The following is a 23,875-nucleotide window of genomic DNA, read 5'->3' as shown; positions in this document are numbered from 1 at the left end:
AGTGTAGAGACTGCATCCACAAAACCTTTCAGTACATTAAAATCTAGTTATCAATCAACAGTCGACAGTGTTGTAAGTTCAATAACTAACTAGTTAACCAGCAGAGAATGAAGTTGCAGATACAGTTGGCATACTCAAAAGTCTTTGCCTCTTTAGATCTTTCCTCTGTTCGTTCATCTACAATTCAACTTTAGTGAGTTACAAAAACACTGAAAAACAAGTCTGATAACACCTTCGCTTTCAAGTCTTTGAGTTGGTCACTAAGCTGTTCGACAAGAGCATTTGTAGACTTCAACTGCTCTCTTAGCAGTCGAAGATCATTCTGCTCAGTCTCCCCATCCTCCTCTGAGAGAGACATACATTGCATCCGTGGAAACCACTCCAAGTTACCAGTCTACAAACACAGAAACTTAATTCAAGTCTAAAGCACCTTTAGTCAACGTTGCTAGTTTGCCTTGATCAACTGATCCACGTAACTCTCGGGTCCAGTAAATTCAGTTGGGTCTTTAACTTTCAACAGTACAATAAATGACAGGTAGTCCCAGACATGGTGCTCACGACTAATGTGATCTTCAAACGTAACTTCTTTGTTGTCAAATTCCTTTCTGTCCAAACCTATATAAACACAGACAACACCAATTCAAACACAGAAACCGAGTTATTAAATTTCAAAACACACAAATGGTTTAACATTAGACATCGAAATACATCTCAACAAGCAAAGGTAGACTGTCTGAGACCAAAGATTGGTCGCTTTTGCTCCCAATTAGATGTCATATACACAGATGTCAATAGTATACACATCAGCACAGTTCAACCACTTAGAACTCTCCACAGATGCCCAAACAACCACCAATACCACTGCCATCACTATAATCAATGGCACTTTGTTTAACAAAAACACATCACTTGATACTGTGAGTTCTTTATATCTGGTTAGTCCTATTCAGCATAAAATTGACCACCAAGTTCACTGCAAAGAGATTTTGGTGGTATCTAAAATATTGCAAACTCTGGTGAACTTCACGTCTTAACTAAATGCTTCATTTATACTGGGCTACACCATCAGTGTAAGCCATGGCTACCGTAATTTCTCGATGCTTAAAACCAATGCTGTACAGCTTCTCAGTTACAATTATTACCGCTGTGAGTACATGTAACCATTTACCCTACCACAAGTCACTATACATAAGCTTCATAACAAGACATTGATTGCTTGACAAATAACACGGTCAGTCCATTGTAATGTGGATGACAATGAATGGACCATGCCATGAGCAAAACTGCCGTGTTTCAAACAGTAGAATTATCCTCATTAACCTGAACTCCATCTTAGTCCGAACTCTTGCTAATCCACATAATTGTTGGCACCATGCCTTGTGAGTCCAGACTTAAAGAAACTCCAATGTGCTTAAAGCTCAGGGCACTGCCATGTGTTATGTGTGACATGTTGTCTGCTGAGAACATTTGTACAAGATGTCTAATCAACAAGAAGCTAGTTCTGAATGTGCTGCAAACACTATCACATGCAAGCAATAGGACACTGGCAGAAGCATAATTTCAGACACTACAAAGAAGAATTGGAGTTCAATAGTTTAAGAGAAAGTTAAGAACTAGAAGACAATGACTATGAAAAACTGAAGGTCAGTATATGCATATTCATACAGAACACGCAGTACCCAACTGACAATCTTGTACAGTAATATGGCAAATCATTTGTGCAAAAATAAACATAAAGCCAACCAAAATCAAGTTAAGAAGCTTAATTAACAATTCAATTCACATACAATGCACCTACTTATGCATGTCTATATCACACATACATTACACTGATATACATAAATACATGTGTATCAATCTCTGAAGACAAACAAATGTCAATCATACATGCTCTACCTGTATCTATAGATGTATCTATTTACACATAAACATATAAAACAAAACTTTGACAAAAATTTAGTTTCACGTTTTCCTTAAAACAGTTTATTGGCAGAAAATAATTTGGCAATTTCATACCCTAGCTATTGATACTTCACATTTAGTATCTTCCAGCTGTTTTTCCAACAACCTTGTTCAGAACTCAAGGAAAGTGGTGAAAAGCATGCATAGGCACATTTCAGCAATGCGCTTCCAATCTTTGCTCTCACTCTCTCTGTAAGATTTCTTGAATGTTCCTGTTCATTACTATCTTTACTGTCTCGTTTACCACCCTGCTGGTAGTGTTGGTACAACAGAAGATAACTCTGAGGTTTAGTCTGAGCGCTGGGTCTTCTTGAAGTTACCCATACATCACCATTATCCTTAGGGCATGTGATTGAAAACATCATGTGGTCTTCTTACAGGAACATGTTGGCAGATTTTATATTGGTGGCAACTTATAAACTGCCAATTCGCCAAAATTAACTCCCTGCCAATCTTTCATCTTATGCAGTACATGCTACATACATTCCACACATAACTCAATAGCTTACCACAAATAAAGCAAGTATTGTTCAAAATTTCTTCTTTTGTAGTCTTCTCACTCCGTAGATCAGCGAATGTGTCAATAATAACACCAAAGATGAGATTGAGAACAATGATGATAACGACAAAAAAATACAGAAGATCATACACAACCCGGGCAGCATACAGTGGTTCCTTGCTTGAAGGATAACGAAGAACATCACCAAGTCCTCCACCATTTCTTATACCCTGATTTAGTGCAGTAACAATGCACATCAGAAGTGTGTCACATGACCGCTCTTTGCCTTCTGGTTCATTGTCTACTGTAGACAACACTGAACAGCTGTTATCACCAGTTTCTCCACTTTTGCAGTCTGTCAAAGGTGGATGCAATCCACCATAAATCTGTCCAAACATAGAGCCAAATGATTTTCCAGGTGGTTTATCTGGTTGGAGTTCATTGCCTTCCACAGCTTCAGAAGGTGAAGACTTTGAAGCAACTCCAGAAGCTGTAGTTGACAACACACCTATAACAAACACCAACTTACTATATAAACAAGCTCACATACAGCAATACTATTCATTCTTGATCTTTGCAAATCAAATTCCCTCATTAACCACAAGGTAATTGGTAATAAACAGTAACAAGACCAGATGGCTAAATTGACAGCAGCACATACATGCAACAAAAGAATTCCAAGCTTTTGCCTGTATGACATCTTCAGAAACATCATTTCCACAGGTATAGTAGCACACTAAAAAATTGCTAAACCACAATAATGCTTTTTCAACCAAATAGAAATTTGGTTCTTTGCAGCAACAGTTCTTGTCCACCTAGGATCTACAAGTACACTAGTAGTTTCCCACAATCAACAAACAAGACTAACTGTAAACTTACATACAACATCACAACACAGAATTGTGTCAAAAAATTGCTAAACGTTGTGTTAAACCAATAACATTCGCTATTACCGTATAAGATGAAATATTGGTGGGGAATTTATTTTGAAAGATTGGCGGATTTTTCAGCGGCCGCCAATATAAAAACCGCCATTAATTTGGCCTCCAGGATATGTTGAAGTCATCAGGCGCGTGAATCAGCAAAATGGTGTTGTGCCTATGCAGTAGTTGGAGACCATGCAGTAAGTTAAGGAAATGTGAGCCATGAACACAACTGTCAATCACAAACACATCAAGACCACTTATGGTAAGACATATATCAGCTATCAAACAATGATGTCCAACCGCCAAACTAAATTCTGCCAATGTGCTTTGTCTATCAATTTCTTAGCAAACTGCCAAAATAAATTCCCGGCAATGTTTCATCTTATACGGTATTGACTAACCTTATACAGCATTTACCAAAGTTCTATAAAACAAAAACAGCTTCCTGCTAATTAAAATTTAATATTCATCTCAGCAATACTTAATTAGTTTTAACGCTAACGTAGAGTTAAATGTACCACCAATACATTAATGTAGTAAATCAATTTCCACATCATTATCTGAAGACAAAAATGTGTTGGCATGCAAATTAACATAGCTATAGGGCGATGACATGACCACTGGGGTGCTATTAGATCCATCAGATTCGACACCCAACGATCACCAAAGTAGTGATCACCAAAGTAGTTACCGAATAACCGATTTACCATATGTGCTATGCTCGTGTGGCTTCAGTTCTCATTTGGGCATCATATTAGATCAACAATGATTTTGATTTAGAAGATTTTGGTTGTGCTTCCAACAAAATGAAAAGAAACTTGAAGACCCAAAAGGGCTTGATGATAAAGAACGTGTCATTAGGTTGTCCAGGACAATAGAAGTGATACATGATTATCACCCCATCTCAACACAATGAGACATATGAGATAATGGGTTATCATCTCAACATGGGTCATTGCCGACAAAATAAATTGTGTATCACCCCCTCCCGCCATCCTGGTAATGGAATATAAATGAGTAGGACAAAAAAATCACATCACAGTCATCTCACATGCCAAAGCTCTATTGCATTCAGTTCTTAAAAGACGACAAAACAATGTAATGACATGTTTGATTGCACTTCGACTAGTCGTCTATATCCAAATCAAAGTGGTGACAATACAACAAGTATACAATCTACCAATTACTGCTAACCTCCAGCTGTTGTAACTACTGTTGCTGCCACAGGTATCTCACCAGAAGCCTCATCTACAGCTATCAGAAAGTCATCCTGAAACACCATATAGCCTATGATGCTGAACATGTAGATAAGAATAATAGCTAAAATAGCCGTCAGTAAAATTGATCGCCCATTCTTCGTAACACTGCTTATCACATTTAGAAGTGTTTCCTCTCGAACAACTATGTCTAACAGCTAGACACAACAAAAAACAACTCATACATATATAACCATGCACTACAAAATTCATGACAAATTACCAGAACAGAATAAAAGAATTCGTGAATAAACATGCCAAAGCAGCACACTGTCAAGTAGCCAATGTGATACAGGAAGTCTTTCTGTTTCAACAAAACTGTGAGAGGAACAGTGTCAGATGTCCCCATCTCGTCCTTGTAAAACACGCCTCTATTGCCAAGAAATCCCACAAGAAAAATAATCTTATTCAAAACTTGAAGACTCCCAAGAAGCCACAGAGTAGGTATAAGCCCAACTGAATAAACAAGACGAACAACGGTAGATCCAGCAAACGTCATGTAACCACGTGGTTGTGGCATCTTTATTATCATCAGCAAAGAAGTGCCCATTGTTGCCCAAACAATGACACTTAGATTGGAATCCAACTCTACAAAAGAACACTGTTCTACAACAAACAATCAATGCAACGACATTGAGAACTCCTTGCAGCTGATATACATAAATAGTTATACACGTTAATCTCTAGCTAGCTATTCTTCATTGCTAGATCTCCTTAAATACTGTACATCCACAACTTCTCTATAATCTAGCTTGAATTTTCTTAACTTCAATACGCAAACACAATTTACAAGCCTAGTGCAATTGCAAAAATCTGTAGCTATGGAGTGCTATAACAAAAATTACACAAGGTAAGCTACACAAGCGCCTACATACATGCAAAGCACTTCATAACAACTACACTGTCATGAATTTTAGAATTCACTTACCACATTTGTTGATCTATATTTATATGACAAAATCATTTAATGTTATAAAAATAATTTTACTATGCAACTGCTCAGCTGCTTAAACTGTATTTTAATTGATTAATTAACGTGTGCTATTGCAGTCACCTGAATTCAAATAAAAAAAATGATAAAACAGACTTACCACCTACAGAGTCACCAAACGGATAAAACAAGGCAACAAGAATGTTGATAATTACAGCAAAGTAGAATGAAACAGATGCCCACATGGATTCATTCTGACTAATTGTGAACAACTTTGGACGATCTACAAAGAAACTAACAAATTAATTCCAAACATTGGAAAGTATTTCAAACCAACCTAACAAATTCTTCTGCCATTTCATTTCCTTGCACAAATTTTCAGACCGTCCAAAAAAATCACCCACCTATTATAATTCGAAGTTCTGCAACCTACATTAGCAATTAATAGACATAGTATAGACTTATACTTTGCTTCCTTTCTCATCTCTTTCTGCTGATGCAATAACATGGTCTTTGCTTCTCTGGGTAAGATATTTACAAACACTGGGAACAGGAAACACAATCTGTTCCATACTTCGATCACCTCTGACAATCTGCAAATAATCCCTTTTATAGACAAAGATGACAAAAACACAACATGCATACTTCAATTTGGGCAGTGTGTTTTGCATAGTATTCAAGAGCTGGATCTTGTTCACTTTGCAACAGATCGTTAAGCTCTCTATTGTGCTGAGCCAACTAAACAAAATAACACAAGTCACAGCAAAGTGGCAGTAATCTTTTTCAAACACATAAACTCTGTAACCTGCGATGCTAAGAGATACATGTTATGTCCTACATGCCTTGGTGAGCCACTCGTGTCGTCTGCTCCTTCTGTAGCATCCAAACTGAATGCTAGTTTGCATCGCTCAATCTGAAAGCACATATAACCAATAATTCCATGATCACCCTAGATAAAGTTTGTTTTACCAGCTGTCGAGGCTGCATATTGTACATAATCCTTTCTGCCATGTCACTGTCTTTGCGAGACTCCATTACCGCCAGTAACAATTTTGAAGCATTGCTCTATCACATTGATCCAAATGCTCTAAAGTTAGAAATCATACAATGTTTCACCAGCTGTACCTTAAGCAATAAGTCAAGTTCCATGTGTGTCTGTCCAAGTGGCTGTATGTCATTGAGAATCAATGAAACAATAATATCAATACCATTGGACTCATGTTTAGCTATTGCCTTCTAAACACCGCAAACAATCTGTACACCAACATTTGCAGTTGTTGCTTATTGCATTGGCCTAACTTGATTCTCATGACATGGTCCCTGGCAATATTCAGTTAATGTTGCAAGACACTGGTTGATCAGTTCCACATTAGTCTCGTTAATATACAAACCTAGCAGGCCCAAACCACCAGCTGTGCTGCCACAAATGCAGTCAAGAAATGATAATGTTTCATTAATCAGATTGTAGCTAGTCTTGCTATGTTCTTGTCGACGAAGGTAATTCTATAGCAAAACAACTACATAAACTAAAAACTGATCGATTCTTGTACAATATTCCATACTTGCAATTCCCTGTTGTGATTCTCACAAGTCAGCTGTAAGAATCGTAGTATTGGCAACATACACGCCATCTCAGCACTGTCCATACTAGAACTACTGACAGACACAGGTGATGAAATTACTGATCCACGACGAGATAAAGCATCACTTGCTGTCAGTGTAGAGTCTAGACTCAACAACAAAACCATCTACAATGTAAAATACAAAGAACACAAACAACCAATAGCTTTGCATCTCACCAGATGAAGATGACTGACCAAGGGCTACCGATTGCAATTCTGATACCGTAACTCCATGTAAACCATTTGCCAGAGCTGCTGCCTGTGTATAGCTCAGTGTTGTATCTCCTTCATCAGAAGTTGGATACGACAAATCTCTTTCTCTCAGAGAACCCAACAAAGCTGTCACTTGACTGTTTGATGAAGAAATTTCTTGAACCTGTTAGCACAAATAATATAGATCAAACAATTTATAAAGCTACAAACCAGTCACAGAAACTTCGAAAAGTCATATGACTTAACAAGAACCGTATTCCGACGAAGAGCAAACCTTTGGCTATTAATTCATATGTCTATGTTTGCACATCACTCTAAAAACGTATGGTAATTCCAATCATGAAGCAAAATCAATGTTTATGCCAAATGCAGCAACAAAAGACAACAAATAGCTGACCTATTACAACATTGATTTGTATGAGAGAAAATCTTGCCATAAACAGTCCACTTTACAAGCATGCACTCCGAATACAAGTAAAGTGCCATGTCTGCTAGCAAGCATAAAACAATGCAAGAGGCTGTGCCTCAAAACAGATCAGATTAGGTTACAAATTTAGAAATCTAGTAGAATCTTGTATAAGTAGTGAAATCAGGTGTTACAATGAATTCGTAGTTGTAGCAGTGTGAATACAAAGAAACACTTGTATTTCTTTCAACAAAATGAAAAAGTCCTTGTAATCAACATGTGTTAAGCCAAAACAACTAAATTTCTTGACGCTAAGATTTGCCAGTTCAGTTTTGAGCTTGTCCAAAATAAAAATAAATTGATGTGTGCATGCACAATGATATTATACCTAATTGCTGCAATAAAATGACTTGGTACATATACCCTACAAGTACACATCGTGTGAACAGTGCATCTGGTACAGTTGCCCCGTCTGCTTGGTATTAGAATCATTTGGTTTAAAATTTAGTGTCCATTTTGTTATCTCACGTTTAGAGGCTGTACAACAAGAACTGTGCATGCCCAAAATGTCACATGCTCATTACTTTTTATTTCTATTTCAGTTAGTTGGTCCAGTTTTCATATCCAAATATCCAAGCACAAAAAATTTAGTTGATCTGGCCTTAGTGTCAATAGTGACTTCAGCTATGATCCCATTTAAATACACACATCAATAGCAAATCATACATTCATTGGTTCTCCTCCCATTGCCCCAACATCAGAAGGATTAAAGTTGTAGCTACTCTTGATCTCAGCTTGAGCCTCCCTCATGTGTTCCCTTATCTCATTAAAGAAAGCTTCACAATGGCTGTCCGTAAATCTTCGATATAGAGAGTGCTGAAAGCAACAATCATGTCAACCTTGAAAGAACACTTGTACTCAGTTTGCTGTAAAAACCTGAACAACTTCATTTCCTTCATCCAGCAAAACAATACCAAGTTTAATGCTTTCAAGAAAGACTTCCTGACTGGGGCCATTCATGACAAGGTTAACAATTAAGTCACTAGCTCTGCAATAATCCAAGTAGATTTGAATGTCACGTCGAGACTGTGAATGTCGTGGTAGCACAATACGGCCATCTCTATCAGTAGAGGTCTGTCCAAAATACTGCGTTAACAATGCTTCGCGAATTGCATGACCCTAGTTCAATAACATATCATGCATTTTACTACATAGACACTTCATTTGCAACCTCACTAACAGTATCAGAGCACTGCTCAGATGTGCGTTGCAATGTTGTCAATATTTGAACTACTAGCTTCTCTTCTCCTTCATGCAGCAGCTTCTCAGTGTGACCAATTAATCTAACCAATAGCAAACATACCAACTGCAATAACATAAAGAGCAACGCAGTTTACTTTTGCATGAAACCGCCATTTGCAGCTCGTTGATAACCAATTGTTGCTATAGGGAAAAGCAACTCTGGACTGAACATTATATCAACTAAAAGAGACATTTCAGCATGCACTTCAGGTTCTGTTTTCTTTTCCAGCAACAACAGAAGTCTCTGATATGCCTCTACAATCTGAGGTTCTTCACAAGCAGGTAATATGTGCCGCCTTTGACCAAATGTGCTCTTTAGCCATTTCCGTCCAGTTTGCTTGCTTAGTCGTGTTGTACTTAGAAGAGATCGTAAATCTTTTTGAAGATCAACAGGAACAGCTACTGATCTGTCGGTAGCTACAAAACAGCAAAAATTCAAATCAAACAAGTAACAACACACTCAATTGATCAAGACAAACCAATTTCATACAGTTTCTTGACTGTTTGCATTACTGAATGCTTCTGTTCACCACTGGCCCACTGGCATCTGTAAATCCGATAGCATCCAGACAAAAGCCGAATAAATATTTCCTGATGAGACTTCGCATAAAACAAAGCAGTGAGTTTTAACATCCTAACGTTGCATTTACTGACATACCGACATAATGATTCCTAGATTAGCAAAAGGCGATCCAAAGAACATGCGTAGCAACTGCATGATTGTATTAGTAATGTAATTTTCAAGAACAGGGTCCCTTTGATCATCATCATAGCTAGTACTGCATACCTACAAAGCCAATACAATATTTATCTTCTCACAATTCACACAGTTTCAACCTCATTATACGTCCTTTTATCAAAAACTGTATGATGTTTCATGAAGTTCACACAATCAAACCCTGTTTTCATTTAATAGTTAAACAGAAAAGGTTCCCCTTTCTGTCATGCCAGCCTTCGTCACAGTTAATTTGCAGTTTTGTTCTCAATCAAACAATTGGATAGTTTCAAAGCAGAACACCATTAAGTACACAAACCAACATTTCCTTACCGTGTCAATGTCGAGAAGAAAATTCTCGTACAAAGTCCATATGAACGGCAGCATAAATATCTCTTTCATCTCAACTTCAGTGTCCACATAACAATGATTCAGAAAGTTCACATATTCTGCTTTCACCTACAATTACATATTTAGTAACAAGACAATTACAGCCACAAGCATACAAACCTGTGGAAGACATTGGTTATCAGTCACAACACGGACAATATCTTCCAATGGAAGAAGACTGTGACACTTGATTTCAGTGTAAACGTTCTTGCCTTCAGTGCAAAGAGCAAGCAATTTAACCAAGTTAATGTGGTACTTTAGATCACTGTTCTCATTGCAACGCTCTCTCTCTGACACCATCAGTGAAACCAAATTTTCAAATCCTTTGGAATCATTGTAAAACAACAGAACATCATCCCCAGCATTCACCAGCTGCAATACCAAGCATGTTACAAAAATAAATACATAAAATTTTCGATTTTCTCCAAAAGTATTTCTTTGATTAAATGCCACGGCATTTATTCGATTGGCTACGTTTACTTGTTAAAGGCACTCTGTCCGTGCTCTAGAAGTGTCATGCTGTAGGTTTGACACATTTTCAAGAGGACAACCCTTACAATACTGGTAAGCATTTCACAGTTTGAGATGTTGTGGTGAAACAGTATCCCAGTAGTCTAAAAATGTTCGCCTTACGTATGTCTCCAAAGTAATACGAGTTTTCCTTCAAAATCAGAGAAATAGATGAAATGTGGCATCTATTCGAGAGCGACGTTTATACTTTATCTATACTCTTAACTGTGGTGGTTAAACAAGGGTGGCGTTTATTTCAGGGCAGCATTTATTCAAGGGTGGCATTAATCGAAGAAATACAGTAACTCCTTGACTAATCAGTTTTCCATTAAATCCCATTAGCTTTACTTAATTCGATTTAGAACAAAAGATAGCAAATATTGTCAGTTTGCATAGTATATTCCATACACAATCCAAACCTCTCTTGCATCATGATTAGTGTAACGCCATTCTAACGTCGTAGAGAGTAGTATTACAACTGCATTACTGCCGTTAGTGGTTGCACGTGACTTTGGCACGCGAGGTAGTACACAAGAAGAGCATGTCACTGATGTTTCTGATTGGTGTTGTATATTAAAACGTACAAATGCATCAACAACATTGGTGACGTATACTTAAGCACATGCAGATGTGTATTACGTGCCTGTGACAATTTCCTGCCATCCTGCCAGAGAAAGCAAACAAAATGTTTCCCTCTTCAAATCTTAAAGCAATGGATTCGTCAAGACAATTCATGCGAATTCTTGCAGAACATGACAGATGAAAAGTGTTGAGGCTAATTACACTCATGAGCCCACGCGACTTACTAATCACAGGTAGCAATGTGAATGCTCTTGCGCTAATGTTGGCTTAGTCATAGTTAGCCTAATCATAGTTAGTCCAGATGTCAATGTGAACACGCTCCTATACACAAATTCGCTTTTTCTGTAACACCTGAGGTGAATGTTACAACTGTCTGAAGTCATTAAATACTGCTAAAGCCTCTAGTCTGGGTGGTCCTGAGAAAAATTTCCTGAAATTTGCTGCAGACATCATTTCTCCATCTTTGTCTAAGATTCTAAATGCATCGTTATGTCAAGGTCATTTCCCAAAAGCCTGGAAAGAAACTCTGATCGTACCTGTTTATAAAGGAGGGTCAAGAGATGATCCAAGTTGTTACCAACCTATATTTTTACTTCCTATCATGTCCAAGATATTGGAGTCTGTTGCCTTTGATCAATTAAGACATTACCTTGAAACCAATCAATTACTACTGGAAGCTGAGTTTGGAATCAGATCTGGTCGTTCTACACAAGAAGCTATCACTCTTTTAGCTGACGACCTTTTGAAAGCCAAGGATGAAGGCTTGTTTTCTGGTTTCTTGATCTCAAAAAGGCCTTTGATACAGTTCATCATGGTCGTTTATTGTGCAAAAATGAAGAAACTTGGAATTTCAGAAAATTGTTTATCTTGGTTTGAGGATTATCTACATGGTCGTACGCAGTCAGTCAGAGTTGGTACCGAAGTGTCACCACCTTCTTCATGTAAAAGAGGAGTCCCTCAAGGATCCAAATTGGGTCCTTTGTTGTTCGTTCTATACACAAGAGATCTGGCTGATGTTGTCACAAATTGTAAACTATAGATGTATGCTGACGACACCTGTATATATGCCTCAGGCCCTACACCTGCAAGCGTGTGCAAGATCTTAAATGTCGATATTAAAAAAATGAGTGAATGGTTTCAAGACAATCTACTAGTTTAGAATGCAAAGAAGCCCAAGTTCTTCTGCTTCAAAATGTTTAAGTATAATCATCCTTCTGTGTCTGTGCAACCTCATATCTGCATTGGTTCAGACATAGTTTCTGCAACAACTACAGCTAAGTATCTTGGTGTCAATTTTCACTGTGACCTTTCTTGGAAACATCACGTTTCAGCTATCATTGATCAAAGCTCTAGAAAGAATGGAGTTCTTTGGCGATATAGCAACAACATGACTGAAAAGGAAAAATTCTTATTCCATAAAGCAGTACAGCCTAACATTGACTATATGCTGCTAATGCGTGGTCATCATTGAATGACACAAAATCAACGATTCCATCGGTTGGAGAAGAAAGCTATTCATGTTATAATAAATAGTTAAACCCAGCAAACCATTTGTTTCAGCACTTGAGATTTGCTGATTTTCAATGCAGACAAAGGATACACCTGGTGAAATTAACATACAAAGCTACTAGTGTTTCTCTGGCCAAGTCAATAAAGGGCAAGTTTAAGACAACCAAACAGACAACTGAAAGATGCACTCATGCTAGTACTACCAACTCTCTCTATATCCCTCGACCCAAAAGAGGAACTGAAGAGGACGGTTGAATATAGAGGAGCAACTCCGTGGAATTCATTACCATGTAGTTTACGAACTAGAGTAATTTTTGACTTTTCGTAAATATATCATTAGAGAGTATTACTCTACATAGAAAATTTTACTTATATTTCTTACTTTATATGTTAGTGTACTGTAGTCTTTCTGTCTGTGCATATAGTTTATCTTGCTAGTTTGTATTCGTATATATTATTCTAGGATACACCTAGAAGACTGGCATTGCCGACGGTTTTCCCTAGTAAATAAAATCTCTACTACTACTTCTACTACTACTACCACTACCACTACCACTACCACTACCACTACCACTACCACTACTGAGAGAACTGGTGTATTTGAAAATCAAACTCTATCAGACAAGATAGACAATTAAGCAGAGGTACTGTACGCGACATACGCAAAACAATTACAAAACATATCTAACTCTAAAATTCGACTACAGCAAGGTAGTCTACTCTCGGCCGAAGCCAAGAGTATGTCTTTGTTGATACGTGCTCTTGTTCTACAGCCTCTGAGACACATGATGGATGTGTGTATAATAAGGCAAAGCCAATGCGACATCTTATCCAGTTGATGGAAGTATTGTAGACAATGTTTTGTTTCAGAGACAGTAGAGACCCTAGTCTTTTCAAAATCGTTGAAGTTAAAGTGCTGGCACCTCCAGTTCAGGAAAACACCAGGGGAGTAAAAGAGGCATGCTCTTTTGTTTCACCCTTTCTTCATAGCAACGTTTCTTCTCTTGTTCATGGAGTTTGTAGCAGGAAGAGATTGCACAAGACTTGTAAGAAGGAGCATTACGATTGAATATTCTTACGTCATAAAAAGTTTTTTGAAAACAACCTCCCAAAATCCACATGCAGACACATCTAAGCGAGCTTCACCTTCCGTCAAGTTGCTGCGCTGTGGTAGACTCTCACCAGAAAGGGGCTGTAACTTGGGCTCTACTTCAATATCATGACAAACATCAAAGAGAATACTTGCTATAAGATCTCGTATTTCGTTGTGTCTGATTGTTGGGTATCCACCAGTTGGACAGGCAAGAGCATGATCAATCGTGAACTTTTTACCACAGGGACAAGTATCAGCTAAATGAGGAGGCAACCAACCATATCTAAGGCATAACGCGTCGCGAAATGCAAACTTGTGTAGCAAAAAGTCATGTTTGATCCAAAAAAAAGGAAGCACTGCTAACCAGGCAGAGGTATCTTTCTCTTTTGCTAGATCAATGGATCTCTGCATAGCTTTTGGGACTTCGTGTTCTAATTGTTCTGCAATCGCTTTCATACTCTAATTTCCTAAATGTTTGGCGATCTAAATTTTCGGCTAAATTAGGTTGCCGCTATTATGGCGTACATTAATTTCGGCATAAGGTGGTTGGCAGGAACCTTCACATACTAAATACAGTACTAGACGCATATCATATCATATCGTTCGACGCGCTCTAAACAACTACTACGTAAGTAGTCTCGCGTAGCCAACCCCTCCCATGTTTGATTAGCGCGACATGCAGTGTGGAAGTTCGAATTCTTGGTATTAGGTGTCAAAGTCCCATGATACTTAGATTGTGCTCTGGAGAGCTGCCTCACAAAGGCGTCTCAATTCTTGACAAGTAGGCGACAGATGTACTCGAATACCAATGCTGCTGTTTTCATTGCAAAAGGGAGATCAGTGGCAGTAGTTGTCACCGAGAACGCAACAGTTGTGATCTTTGACAGTCACTCGCACGGCCAGAAAGGTGCTCTCATTGCAGTTTCGACTGGGATTGCACCTGCAATTCGCTTTCTGTGCAATCGTCTCTAAGGAGGCATATATAGATAATAGCGAGGAGTTGATGTTCGCTTTCTAGAGAAAGTGCAAGAGGTTGTAATGCAGTAGTAATTTCACAATTTTATCTGTTTGGTCAAAGTGCTGACAGTTGCCCAGATTTTTGGCAAACATATGAATGTGCTTACAGTACATATACTAATAGTACTAGTAATGTTTGTTTTGAATGTTTCAGAAGAAACTGATCCAACATTTGAATGGGCATTAAATTTGGGTGGACATTTAATTTGGGCATGGCAGACCCTTTGCCGAAATTGCCGAAATTAAATGTATGCCAAACATTTACGAAATTAGAGTAGTTGATTTCTTTTGCTGATGTACAACTGACAACAGGCGATTTTGTTCTTTTTGAACATTTTTCAAATCTGTGTCTAGTTGAAGAATGAGTCTTGACAAAGAAGCTGTTATCATTTGTGAGTTGGTAAACTCTTGACATAAAGAAGTAGGATTGATAATTCCCAGACTGCCAAGTTTAGGAGGAAGAGAACGCATATTTCTTTCTATATTTGAAGAAGCTGAACAACCAGTCAGAGCAGGAATCAATTCTGATTTTATTACGTTTTCTCCATGACTTCAGAAAGATGGTCATTCGTTCTAACCGTATAGGTCCATCCTCCAACAATACCATGTGCAAATGCACTGTGTGCAGCATGTGGCTGTGACTGAGCAAATGAAGAAAGCTTTTCAATTTGAATTGTCCACTCCTTGATCTTGGCTTGCAAAAAGTCACAACAAAATTTGTGATTTCCTAGTGGAGCACCAAGATAATTTTTCCCTCTTGTAGTGATGCTTACATTCGTGCCAAGAAATTCCTTTTTTGCTTCTTCGAATCTTTCAGGTCTGACTATAAGCCAAGATTTACAGCCGTTGGGTAAATAACAAATTTACGTCCAAGAGAACTCAGATTATTCCACCACTGCCTGAGTGATGCCAGCTTTCCGCCACCAGCAGCGTCATCCGCGTACCATACTTGACGGAGACCATTTGTTTTGACTTTGTCAATCAATGGCACAGTAGCAAGGGCATGCATTGCCATTGCTAGCGGATCGTCATGTGTGGTACCTTCTTGAGACAATACAGTTTCTCCTCCCATGAATAAGTAAGAAGGTCTTCGATAAGCATTAACTAGAATTGGGTGCATAGCTGGACACAGAATGGAAATATTTGTGAGAGCAACCTGATGGTTTAAGCTGTTGAACGCATTGGTTGCATCAACTAGTAAAACACCATCTGTGTCAGGGTTTGCAAAGATGGAACGCATGGAGTGAATAGCAGCCTCACATCCAGCCTTTTGCCCAGCACAGAGTTGCATGACTCCTGCAACTGATTGGATCTCAGATTGAAGTGTAGATATAACAACCTTTCCAATAATTCTGCGTACTGCCTCACATACTCCTATGGGACGAACCCCAGGATTTTTTAGCGGTATGAGACGACAAGCGAAGAATGCAGCTATACTGCTGGGATCTACAAATTCAGTGCATAAGCAATGTGTCAAAGCGGCTAAGGCATTACAGAGATCTTTAGAAAACTCTTGAACGATGAACACAAACGTTTCCAATCAGAAGCTGTTAGACCCGACAGACCAGCACCGCCTTATGATTTCAAAGCCATGTGTCGAATAAAATCTCCATCAATAGATTCAAATAAAACGAGATGAACTGAAGGAGATTGAAAGTTAGAATCTGCAACGGCTTCTGAATGAATAGGGGATGAAGTTGGATGTTTGTCTTTGAGAACTTGACGTACTGTTTGCTTGTTGGTATCAGAGAGTTGGTCATGGTTATTCTCATCAACAAGACGACGATCAGCTGCAGATACGTAGCCATTGGAATGAGATTAGCAAATCGTCTAGCAACATCGTCTTTGACCATAGAATGACGCTTTCCTGTATTGCACTTTAATTGAGTTTGAATTGTACAAGCTTCCTCAGGAGTTCGATGATGTTACCTTCGCACCAAGAGTCTAAATGACAAGCAAGACAGCTTGAAAGAGGTGGCATTACCATAGCTGCGGTGATGGCAACAGACTCAAGAGATGCAGCATCTGCAAAGGCTTGACACAGTTTTGCAAGTTCCAACACAAATTTGTTTCCGATAGACCCGGAGGGAACTTGGAATAAGTTGCGGCACCAATGAACAACTTCAGCATAAGCAGACTCAATCAAAGGTTGAAATTCACTAGCAGAGATAGATCCCCAAGTAAAGTTTGCTTGGTGACAATCACGGTATGATGGAAACAACTTAAGACATTTCTTGAGTGACATTCTCAGACTCAAGAGCCAGTGGTATGTGTAGTAGCAGCTTTATTGGAGGTGAAATCTAGAACTTGTTGAACACAACGTTTTTGAATTCAGTTGCAATTTATTTTTAGGTGGATAAACAGTATTGGCCAATGATAATGTTGGACATGATGAGGTAATTCATGATGGTGTAAAGGATAGAGACATACTGCATACTTGAGCGTATGTTAGACGGTGCTTTGAATCAGTTGAATTGGCTAGACGTGAACGAGAATCGCTGGTAGAAGCAAATACTATAGTCAAAGTAGAAGCAGACGCTGACGTCGAGAGATCTTGATCATTGCTATCAACTGGCACCTTCCAATTCAGGGAACGGTCGTGATGAAGTGGGTTGCAGTTTGTACACCTCTTACCTTGTTTAGAGCAGCGACAAGACTTGCAGCGGCCACTGCTATTACATAGGCAGCATTTAGTCAGAGCTAAAAATCTTGTCAAAGGCTAAGAGCAGAGAGCGAGATTTCAAATTTGCCCATTGGAATTGAAGCATGAACAGCAAATGACAGACAACGAAGATTTTGATAACAAAACACGTGTTAATAATCGTCTGGGACTAATCGAAACATATGAAGTTGAGGAACTGACTCAAACTTGAACAAAAGAGATATGGTTTTACTCAAAGAGCAGCCATCTATATACTACTGCTACTGTTACTGCTACTGCTACTGCTACTGCTACTGCTACTACTACGTTGACCATGCAATGGTATGTTCTAAAGGTGGTTTTCCGACGCTAAGGCACAATGAAATTAGGGATATAACTGCCAATCTTTTGACTGAAGTGTGTCATGATGTAGCGAAAGAACCGATGTTACAACCTCTGACTGGAGAAAAGTTTTAGAAGAAAACAGCGCACATGTCTGATGAGGCTAGACTTGATCTTTCAGCGAGAGGAGTCTGGACAAAAGGAGACCGTGCATTTTTTGATGTAAGGGTATTTTACCCAAACACTCGCTCCAATAGCCAAGGCTCTTTGAGATCAGCATTCAACATCCATGAATGTGGAAAAAACGTGAATATGCGCAGCGAGTACTGGAAGTGGAACATGGCAGCTTCACTCCGTTGGTTTTTCCTCTACCGGTGGCATGGGCTCTGAAACTTCCACCTTCTACAAACATCTTGCCAGTCTAATTGCCAACAAAACAGAAAAGAAATATAGTTCAGTGATGGAACTTCCGAAATGTCGGATCAGCTTTTCTCTAATAAGATCTTCCGTATTGTGCATTCACGGAAGTAGATCAGCCAAGCACAGGCCTCTAAAAATGTTATGACATGGATTTAATCAACAATGAGGCTTATCATCTAGTTCCACAGCTTGATCCAATCTAGTTAAGTATTCAAACAAGAAAGAATCAAAAGCCATAATATCTATGTTTTTAAGACAAATTCACAAGCAGCAAGTTCACAAATGGTGTCAACTGACTGTCCTAAATGTTGATGATTATAACAATCAAATTGCAAGTTCAAGCCACTTCTTCAACAAGCAGTTAGTTTTCATCAGAGGGAAAGCAGCAACTCTAAATTCAATTCTTATGCACTTGGAAACTAGAAATGTTACAATTAAAGTATGGCAAACACTGGCATTCTAGCTCCTGTCAAAATACAACTCTCATTCCCATTACCAATTAAACTAATGCTTACCTCTTGCATAACCATGTCCTGTATCCTCCGAAGATGTGTTTCCTCTGCTTTCACTACTGTTTGTAAAAAGTAGAGAAATTTGACATGTCGCTCCTTCTGTATGGCATGAACAAAATGCTGCACCACACTATCTGTCACTTTTTGACAAAGATCAGCATTGTCTTGAAAGATGTGCCGAACTGTCTCCGCGTGTAGCAACTAGAAGAACAAAAGAACCCATTAGTCTACACCATAAACAGCACACAAAATGAAAAAGTTAACACAGTTTAAAGACACAAATAGAAAGCCCAATAAAAACAGTTATACACTAGCAACACAAACCAAACAGACAGTAGTAAATGCATTAACAACACCAGACAATATAGAAAAGGTAACAACTCCAATATAATCATTCGTAAACGAAGCTGTTGCACATCTTACTGTGTCTCCAATAGACGTAGAGTTCATGAACAAGTCCAAATGTTTATACAACAGAGCTTGATTAGGCTTGTAACCAAAACAGAAATGCTGCAAAAATTCATGAGCATCCACCATCACCTTCCTCATTTGATGGTCCTCAGACTATAAAATTGAAATATGCAAGATGCAATCAAATAATAGACAAAATAACCACTTTGTCATATGGAACTTGTAACAAATCCAACACCACAGTGTGAGCTCCCATGTTTCGCAACAAACGTTGTTCGTGGAGTCTTGATTTTCCCTTAGGACTTTGCACACAAAGTCGAGTCAAACGACCCAGAATCTAACCAAAAGAACAGCTTTAACACTACGTGTCAAAACAGCAATCATAGCAGTACATTAGAAATAGAATTGTAATTCTTGGCAGCTGTAGCATGCTGTTTGGCTGTCTGTAACTCAGAATCAAATTTCGTCTCACTGTTTAACCGACTTCTGAGAGGAGGCAGCTTGAAACAAAGTTGATTTAAAGTGTAGCTGTACTATTAATTGAAGTATACATACCTGACCATCTTGCACTACTTGACTACCTCGTACCTGAAAAACAAATGCAACTCATATCAAGACACATACAGATGAAACAGTTGTCTACTTCTCACAAGCTGCTCCAAAAATGCCACCATTAATAGACAAAATGCCACAATTGTACTTCACAAAATCAATGATACTGCCCATCAAAATTCTATGCTCTCAAAATAAGACTGATCCTTCAGAGTGTGTTTTCACTAGCATCTAAACTGGTTTACTACTGGTTTAATGATAATTAACCACTTCAACAAATGAACTGTGTGCACTTATCATTCAAGCCTAAACTATTCTTGTTAAACTTGGTTTGACAGAGACCATGAAAGTGATTAAGGTTTCATGGTCACATGATGATAGTGCACACAAACAACAAAATGATTTCTCCTATGTTCGACTGGGTTTTGCCAAACATCCTGTTTACATTTCCGTTTGTTTCGCTTAGTACACAAAAACTTTTCTGTGTGGTGTTCAGTAGAAGCCGTCCTATATATTGCCTGCTGAGTTGCTCACATCACAGACCTTAGTTTATGTAACATTTCAAACATACTCCACCTACAATAGACTGAAAGGTATGAGGATGTGAGTCCACGTAAGAGACAAGTTACAATAAAAAGAATTTTTTACACAGGTTGAAGAGTACTGGACTTCCTGAAGGAAGGTGTCGCTATGAGATGCCTGAATTAAAATGCAGCACTTATCGACAAAGAAGAGCAAGTTGCAAACTTTCTGCATACTACAGTAGTAATAGTAGAAGTAGTAGAGTTACAGCAATGTCAAACGATGACAAGACCAACCTTCCAGACAATTACAGACGTCTAGATGAAACTTCATCAAACTAACCTACACGATGTAGGAACATAAGATCATAAGTTGTACCTTGTGTGCACCTTGTGCTGCTATACAGTAGTTGATCCAAAAGTTGCACCTAGTGTTGTTATACATGTAGTTGATCAAACACTCATAATTAGCACCTTAATGTGTTACATCATCTAGCCACCATTTCATCGTTTTCTAACGAAGCTAATGAACTATGGGGTGAGAGATACTTCAAAAAGTATAGTACTGGTCTTGTATTGACAAACTTCATCACAATTAACAAACGTCAACATACGAAAAAGACAATACATTTCTTCCAAAACAATTATAGCAAAACCACTCAGAGAGCACATACTGTACCCCTGCCACAATAATAAACAATCCCTGTACCTGACTCCTATGTAAAAGGTTCCTGTACTTATGTAGTCCTCTATTGGACATCCCAGATAACGCAAAATTTCTTTCTCAATTCTCCTGATGAGAAACAATAAATGACTGATTTACTCCATATTGCTCCATGTAGAAAATGAGTGTGCCACATTTGGCAAAGATCCAGTACACCACAAAAACAGGTACAGAGGTCTAGTTCTAATACGCAAAAAAACTTTCACCTCTTGAAACATTCTGAGAGACAGTAACATGTTCTATTTTTATAAGAATGCAATTGGCATATGGGTAAAAAAAGGAGAGTGCCTCTGATTGCATCATCAAGAAGTTTTATGCAAAGTTGATCCTCAATTAAAAGAGAACGCAACTTCCAGGATTGCATCACCTCCAGAATTTGATGACTTCTAGGTTTGGCCAAAAGCCACCTCTAATGAAAATTTCATAAACATACTTCAGCATTACCACTCAGAGTTATGGCGTTTATTAAACAAAAAATAAACCAAACCAATGGTACACCTTCATGGCAAAGGCAAAACAAATAACCCTTAAAGATACAGAAATGTACTGTCATGCCTTTTCTAGTTAAAGTCTCAAGTAGCAACCCAAAAACACAGCTACTGCCAAAATTTCAACTGCATATAGCAGCTAAAGCTTTGCAACCACCAAGCTCATGTCATAAATTACTCTCAACATGCCGCCGCACAAAGTCGTAGAGCCCACTTCTCTGCAATATCTGACGAGTTCTAATAATGGTCAAGGCAAGTAGTTGAGTCTGAAAACACGAAGAAAACAACTTCACTCAGTTGACCACTCAGGTTGCAGCTTTTGTCCAACATTTCAAAACTCACGACAATTCTACACCAACTTTACAAGATTCATATGTATTTCAGCAATTTCTAGCTTTTGTTAGCTTAGATTACGAATCCCACTAACTAAACCTGCATTAAATTATGACACTACACGTAGCAGCTGTACAACATAAAAAACTAACCATCACACTCACAATATCTCCTGCATGAGATGCAATACTGCCTCGTCTCCGAAGCTGCGCTGGAGTCTTCGGCGTCTTCACATTTGTTGCTTCCTGAGATGTAGTCTTTACCAACCACAGCTCAGACTTCTCCACTAGTCCCCGTAACTCATCTAAATCGTGGCGAATTTGACGATAATTTTCAACATCTTCCTTAGAAACAAGCAGTTGAACCTAAAAAACAGGACTGCCACTTCATTGCATTACAGTACAAGGTCCGTCAAATACTTGTCTAAATGATTGCACAAGATCATCTCTTTGTCTGAACTGACGAAACAGTAGCTTCAATGCACCATTCACAAGTTCTGTGTGATTGTGCATGCAGAGACTAAGAAGGACCCGTACAATCTTACGACCACCACGACCATCAAGATCAGCTACTTCTGAGTTACAACTAGAATACATCTCATTATACACATAATGCAATCACTTTCAGAAGCATTAAGCAAACCCAGTAAACACTGCTTCTGCATCTTGAGACATTTCATTCAAATCCATAGCTGACCAAACCACATAAAATAAGTTAATCCAATTACATCACATCAATAGACCTAGTTGTTGTACCATTTCCCTTGCTGCTAAACTTCCGTTTGAAGATAACAAGCAAAGTTGAAATTCTATAATCCAGCTGGACATCAAAAATAAATTGGAAAATCTCAATCATCTTCATTTTGATTTCCATGACAACTTTATCACGATCGGCACTAATCACGCAACAAGCTTCAAACTAAAACTGGTTAAACAAGTGTAAATATTGAAGTCACTTTCTCTCTCCTCGAATGAACGTGTTTGTGGCAGCTTCAACAACATTAGTCAACCTGCAATAATAACAACCAACTTTTAATAATACAGACAACAAACTATGCTACACATGTATAACTCAAATAGAGAGATGGAAAACTGAACCAGGTTGTCATATGTCACAGAATACAAAGTTACAAACATATACTAGAATTTGTGAGCATTAGCTATAGATGATATGCTGCACTTGAATCTTTCACAAATGTACAATATCTCTATATAATTCACCTATTACTTACATCTTACAAGTCATGAAAGCCACATACAGTTACTTAATAATCATACAAATTATCTGTTTTCAGTTTAATACCTTAAATGTTAACGCAGCGTTGTTGATGCTTTTGCAAGTATAGTTCTGATTTCAATCAACTCTGACTTCCCAAGCATCAACAAAGCTGCGTTAACATTAAACAACCTGTTACATGTGAATATTGCTACTAATCAAAAATAGTGCAGATTTTAACACATTCAGACATGTTCAAACATGCCATTCAGGAACCTTATAAATACATCAATACTATTGATTGGCAGTAGTCAACTACACACGAATGACTACACATTTAGAGCTCCTAGACACACTACTACTATTCTATTCAAATGTGCTACTAAACTTAAATTAAAAAAGTTTATTTGATAAATCATTAATTACAAAGTTAGTTAGAAGTAACTCACATCGTCCTACTGTCCTGCTCTACCCATGATTCAGTTGTCAATCGCATTGATGCCACTGCTCTTCCAACTACAGAAAGTCTATGTCTTGACTGATGATCTAAAAGTACCCACAGCAATGGTACAAGTACGATAAATTAAACTAATTGATTCACCAGTCACCTGAGCATGGCACCTCATTGTCTGCAAAATCAAGAATATTCAAAAGTTTCCTTGTGAGTTGCAGTAAGTCATTAAAGCCATAAAATCCGAAGTAAACTAGATTTTTTGCCAAAAGGACCACCTACAAACAAGTAAAAACCATACAGGTCTCAAATGGTCAATGAAACAACACTTT

At 38.2% G+C, this 23,875-nt stretch overlaps 2 protein-coding genes across 2 annotated transcripts in view; both read right to left on the bottom strand.

The window, feature by feature from the left end:
* Positions 1–93: 93 nt before the first annotated feature.
* On the bottom strand, positions 94–2,718 carry LOC134195438 (inositol 1,4,5-trisphosphate receptor type 2-like). The gene is made up of 6 exons (XM_062664460.1): positions 2,472–2,718; positions 1,897–1,914; positions 784–870; positions 455–615; positions 233–394; positions 94–177 (listed from the first exon to the last, which is right to left on the bottom strand). Exons 1-6 carry the CDS (start codon positions 2,716–2,718, stop codon positions 94–96), a joined length of 759 nt encoding a protein of 252 aa, XP_062520444.1.
* LOC134195608 (inositol 1,4,5-trisphosphate receptor type 1-like) overlaps positions 2,643–23,875 on the bottom strand; it is a 29,312-nt gene continuing 8,079 nt past the window's right edge. Inside the window, exons 12-45 of the mRNA XM_062664662.1 lie at positions 23,701–23,821; positions 23,542–23,638; positions 22,833–22,886; positions 22,633–22,772; positions 22,520–22,568; positions 22,297–22,462; positions 22,042–22,242; positions 19,815–19,847; positions 19,652–19,759; positions 19,465–19,596; positions 19,272–19,412; positions 18,852–19,049; positions 10,343–10,594; positions 10,166–10,291; positions 9,776–9,904; positions 9,597–9,717; positions 9,213–9,534; positions 9,056–9,158; positions 8,752–8,994; positions 8,542–8,691; positions 7,374–7,572; positions 7,137–7,300; positions 6,874–7,077; positions 6,700–6,810; positions 6,544–6,639; positions 6,380–6,487; positions 6,220–6,312; positions 6,042–6,167; positions 5,912–5,978; positions 5,735–5,857; positions 4,867–5,231; positions 4,582–4,801; positions 2,907–2,969; positions 2,643–2,847 (exon numbers count right to left, since the gene is read on the bottom strand). Coding sequence (XP_062520646.1) covers positions 2,792–2,847; positions 2,907–2,969; positions 4,582–4,801; positions 4,867–5,231; positions 5,735–5,857; positions 5,912–5,978; positions 6,042–6,167; positions 6,220–6,312; positions 6,380–6,487; positions 6,544–6,639; positions 6,700–6,810; positions 6,874–7,077; positions 7,137–7,300; positions 7,374–7,572; positions 8,542–8,691; positions 8,752–8,994; positions 9,056–9,158; positions 9,213–9,534; positions 9,597–9,717; positions 9,776–9,904; positions 10,166–10,291; positions 10,343–10,594; positions 18,852–19,049; positions 19,272–19,412; positions 19,465–19,596; positions 19,652–19,759; positions 19,815–19,847; positions 22,042–22,242; positions 22,297–22,462; positions 22,520–22,568; positions 22,633–22,772; positions 22,833–22,886; positions 23,542–23,638; positions 23,701–23,821 — 4,881 coding nt within the window. The 3' untranslated portion in view covers positions 2,643–2,791. The remainder of the gene's footprint in view (positions 2,848–2,906; positions 2,970–4,581; positions 4,802–4,866; positions 5,232–5,734; positions 5,858–5,911; positions 5,979–6,041; positions 6,168–6,219; positions 6,313–6,379; positions 6,488–6,543; positions 6,640–6,699; positions 6,811–6,873; positions 7,078–7,136; positions 7,301–7,373; positions 7,573–8,541; positions 8,692–8,751; positions 8,995–9,055; positions 9,159–9,212; positions 9,535–9,596; positions 9,718–9,775; positions 9,905–10,165; positions 10,292–10,342; positions 10,595–18,851; positions 19,050–19,271; positions 19,413–19,464; positions 19,597–19,651; positions 19,760–19,814; positions 19,848–22,041; positions 22,243–22,296; positions 22,463–22,519; positions 22,569–22,632; positions 22,773–22,832; positions 22,887–23,541; positions 23,639–23,700; positions 23,822–23,875) is intronic.

Source organism: Corticium candelabrum, chromosome 20 (assembly GCF_963422355.1).
Source record: "Corticium candelabrum chromosome 20, ooCorCand1.1, whole genome shotgun sequence".
Classification (NCBI taxonomy): Eukaryota; Metazoa; Porifera; class Homoscleromorpha; order Homosclerophorida; family Plakinidae; genus Corticium; species Corticium candelabrum.
The sequence above is the reverse complement of the archived record's forward strand: the minus strand, read 5'-3'. Positions and strand labels throughout refer to the sequence as shown.